At 36.4% G+C, this 4,128-nt stretch overlaps 1 protein-coding gene across 1 annotated transcript; it reads left to right on the top strand.

The window, feature by feature from the left end:
* Window positions 1-982: 982 nt before the first annotated feature.
* LOC107926007 (VAN3-binding protein) lies at window positions 983-3,916 on the top strand. Its single transcript, XM_016856773.2, has 8 exons — window positions 983-1,690; window positions 1,800-1,877; window positions 2,006-2,074; window positions 2,207-2,564; window positions 2,764-2,931; window positions 3,137-3,186; window positions 3,325-3,373; window positions 3,505-3,916. The coding sequence occupies exons 1-8, from the start codon at window positions 1,511-1,513 to the stop codon at window positions 3,723-3,725; spliced, it is 1,173 nt and encodes a 390-aa protein (XP_016712262.1). The 5' UTR covers window positions 983-1,510; the 3' UTR covers window positions 3,726-3,916.
* The last annotated feature ends 212 nt before the right edge of the window (window positions 3,917-4,128 follow it).

Raw genomic sequence — 4,128 nt, 5'->3', positions numbered from 1 at the left:
ATGAACCGAAAATATTTTACACGCCTTTCCGTAGATCAACCAACGTTCAAAGAATTGAAAAAAAAAAGTCAATATTGGGGTCTTTCTTCTCTTTTACTGACACTTATAAATGACCATAAAAATGATTTTTTTTTTTGTAGTGATAGGTGCAATGGCGCCAGCCTCATCAGCTGATTCCGTTGGCTACAATACATGACCATTTGAAATATAAGCATTAAGTAGCTCATAAAGTATTAGCGTGACACATGAGTGTAATGATAGCGCCTTTAAGCAAATCTGCAAAATTAACTATTTTTCTCCAATGAAATGGAGTAAAGGTGACCCCCTCTTGACATTTTTTATTTTTTTATAATTAAAAAAAAAAGAGAAAAAGCTACCCAACAAACGCCCTAGCCACAATTTAATATAAAAAGTTAACCTTTAGAACATCATTAGAATTGTAGGTAAAACATGCAAGCTTTATTCTAATCAAAGAAATAATTAGGTTCAATGATGCTTTGTCTAGTACTTTTTCTTAATCAATGTCAACTTCAATTATTCATCATACATGTCTACTTCCTTTTTCTTAATGTAGGCCCGACTGCATGATTTGCTATAATGTCTCACAATTCATCACATTTTCGCCCTTTTCTAAACCTGTTTGGTTAGGGGGCTAATTTATGTCCCTAGCGAGACAGCTCTACCCAATTAATTCATCACATCAATCTAAAACTTCGTCATACTTAGCTTGAATACATGGTTTTCATTTAAAGATGAAAAAGGAAAGAGGGCCTCTTTGATTCCTTCTTTTATGATTTTCTTCTAGTCCTTCCATTGCCTCTACGGTGCTTAGCATGTGCAGTTTTCTCATTGAATCTTTTGAGGACTCCCCACCCAATCACAATCGGATTATCTCTAAAATCTCCCATAATTCCTTGTAGGTCCCCCTTTATTTGCAGCTCTTTCATGTTTATATATTTGTGAACATTTAGTTAACCTTTCCAACTGTAACATCCCATCTGTCTAATTTTTTCTTTTTCAGAAGCTTTTCTGTCAGCAAGAGACGACAGAAACAAGCTGTACTTCCTAACCCTCCTGCCTCCTTTTGTTTCAGTCTTAAAAGTATGTTGCTTTGGCTATTTATTTTTGTTCTAGTATTCATATCCTTCATTCATGTTTGACACATGGATACAGGGATATAACCTCCAAAGATCTTTCAAGTACACGAAAAAACTTTTAAAAAAAATCCAGACGTTCACACTCTAGTCCTTATAATTTAAGTCTTAACATGTATATCATGTGCGTGGTCGATTTCATGTTTATTGATATACTGAAACTGGTCAAGCCCACCAATTGTAATGATACAAGGATGGATATGAACCATGTTTAGTGAACCCACATCATAGCCTTAAGGTGATGCTGTTTTAGTTTATATATATTTAACATTAAGGTATATCTGAATCAAGGTAACCTGTTTTATTATTCTCTCAAGTCCATTCCCGAGATATTTCCTTCATCACCTCCTACTAGCATGGATTTGAATTCCACACCATCGCCTTCGGAGGCATGTCCAGAGACGATGGACATTCTTTCGCGTGCATGGTGCGACTTTGCAGTTCAAGCTCTACAACCTGAGTTACATGATCAATCGATTGTCATCTTAGACAATCCAACCAAGAAATTTGAAAGTGATTCCCCAATTTCATTCACGGTGAGTAGCAGTGGCAGACTGTACCGTATATAAGATGTTCTATTTGCATATATTGTATTCATATTGTGCAGTGCAAATGAAATTAAACTCAAGCTCTTGTAAGTGGCAGAAGATGGAGAAAAGCATAAAGATTGATGCTACTGACTTCAAGTCTTCTTTGCCACCATGGAAATCCAATGATGTGAAGGTAACATCTATCATACTATTCCATGAATGCTATCTACATACTGGTGTTTAACTGTTGAAGTCGCTACTTGTTTTTTTTTTCTTTTTATCTGGAAATCAACTTATTAATTTTTTCTATTTTATGTTCAGTCATGGATATGGATGCAACAAGCTATGCATCCAGAACTGAATTACAACAGCTGTCTTCGAAAGAAATGGGTTGGTGCCGATACCATATTGTTCACCTAGTATCTTAAACCATATGAAGTTTGTTTGAATTAGAAAAACAAAAAAAGAACATTAATATTCAAAGAAATCAGTTTTTACAACTTAATGTCATCTATATGCTAGATGCCGTGGAAGATAGTCTCCTTTAAGGGTATTTCAATCAAGAAATGGTTCAAGGAGATGAAAGCAAAGAGGAAAGAAGAAGAGAGACTACAAAGAGCTGAAGTGCACGCAGCAATATCAGTGGCAGGGCTAGCAGCAGCACTGGCTGCGATTGCCGCTGAAAACTCTAAAAGGAATGATTGTAACCCAACCAAGGAGGCTGCTATAGCCTCGGCAGCTGCTCTGGTTGCCACACAATGCGCCAAAGTGGCAGAAGCAATGGGGGCTAAGAAGGAGCAGCTTGGCAGTGTTATAGGTTCAGCCATGAGTGGTACAAGTGCAAGTGATATCTTAACACTAACTGCTTCAGCTAATGCATGTAAGTATAAACGTAGAAGCTCATCAGGGTTTCAGTATGTTAGGCTCCATATTTTGTATAGAGATCAAGACTTTCAGTAGTGGTAAAGACCAAAGACGATCGAAAACTGTGACCTACTTACGCAGTTGCCAATGCCATTCTGTGCTGATCCTCTAAATCTTATTCTTCGGTAGTAATTTTATTGTAATTATTGTTGTAGCATTAAGAGGAGCTGGTACACTTAAAGCAAGAACAGAATGCAAGAACAGATCCATTGGCGGTGCCCCCATCCTTCCAATCGAGGACAACAATGATCTTCCGTTCGAGTTTGAGAAGTGCAGGTCAATACTAGCAAAGGGCGCCGAGTTAGCTGTAGAAACACCAGATGGTTAGTAAATTTTGCAGTCTTTGTCTTAAATAAAGATATAAAAGAACTATCAAGGTACAACATTTGAACTTGATTAAACTAGTAAGAGATAAAGATTTGGGATCCGAGTCCTAGCACTCGTACTAATATTCAAGTTATCAATTTATGGTCTCATTTGGACTTTGATTCTACTTTTCCTTATCGGGTTACTGTTATTTCTTAACAGGCAAATACATGGTCAGATCAGTGTTCATTGTACTTGATGGTGAATCAAAGGTCATACAGTGAAGCAGAAGTCTTATTTAATTAACAATAGTTACATGCGCGGAATCAAATGCTGCAATATAATTTCATTATTATTAGCAGGCAACTGAAGCCTTAATCAATTTTTCATTCATGATATATGCTTTTCAGGTCATTCTTAAACTAAGAAAGCTCAGGCTGTTAAAAAGCAAGAAAGAATGTGAGTCGCACATTGTCATGATTCTCCTCTTTTCTTTCCATGTAGTACTCCGTTAATTTTTTTTAACGAAAAAGTGGTTTAATGATGAAAAGCACATCCAATTTGATCAAAATCTGGATTCTGTAATTCAGGCATTGTACTGGACCAGCATGCCGAGCTGTATAGAGATCCCGAAGCTGAAGAGACTACTGATACATGTTATGTGATCGTGTTGACGACAAATTTTGGGACGATTAAGCTAGACATGGCAGATGATTATCTATGTTATAAGACATGGGCAACAACCATTCATCACATGCTCATGCTTTCTACATCTTATACCAAATATCAACTTCAATTCCCCAAAAACTGAATATGTTTTTCAGTTATATGCTGCATTACATTCATCTATTCTGAATATTTGTTATAGTGTTGTATATCCATTTACATTGTAATAACTGTTGTTGGACAAAGTATGTTCAATTGGTTGTTAGATTTTGAAACAGTTTATCTCTGTACTCCAGATCTCTCCTCGTTTAACAACAAAGAAAAACTAATTTGATATATACTTCTTGGATATAGTTCCATGGTCATGGTTTTTAATGTTGCAGCGAGACAAGGAAATTGGATTTGATATTCAAATTTGGTTGTAAAATTTTTTGGTAGCAAAAGGAGAGCACCGAAAGAAAAGAGTTCCTAACTAATTAGGAGCATTGAAATTATGGGATCCATGCACATCACAACCAAGCTGGTGCAAGACCTCTGATACAGGGGTC

The sequence above is a fragment of the Gossypium hirsutum genome, chromosome D04, assembly GCF_007990345.1.
Source record: "Gossypium hirsutum isolate 1008001.06 chromosome D04, Gossypium_hirsutum_v2.1, whole genome shotgun sequence".
Taxonomy (NCBI): domain Eukaryota; kingdom Viridiplantae; phylum Streptophyta; class Magnoliopsida; order Malvales; family Malvaceae; genus Gossypium; species Gossypium hirsutum.
The sequence above is the reverse complement of the archived record's forward strand: the minus strand, read 5'-3'. Positions and strand labels throughout refer to the sequence as shown.

What these genes read in the sequence shown, in the direction of transcription:
- LOC107926007 (XM_016856773.2), top strand. Translation starts at nt 1,511, where the DNA reads ATGGATTTGAATTCCACACCATCGCCTTCGGAGGCATGTCCAGAGACG. An exon ending in ATTCCCCAATTTCATTCACG is followed by an intron (nt 1,691 to 1,799) that starts GTGAGTAGCAGT and finishes TGTAAGTGGCAG; the next exon opens with AAGATGGAGAAAAGCATAAA. An exon ending in AACTGCTTCAGCTAATGCAT is followed by an intron (nt 2,565 to 2,763) that starts GTAAGTATAAAC and finishes TTATTGTTGTAG; the next exon opens with CATTAAGAGGAGCTGGTACA.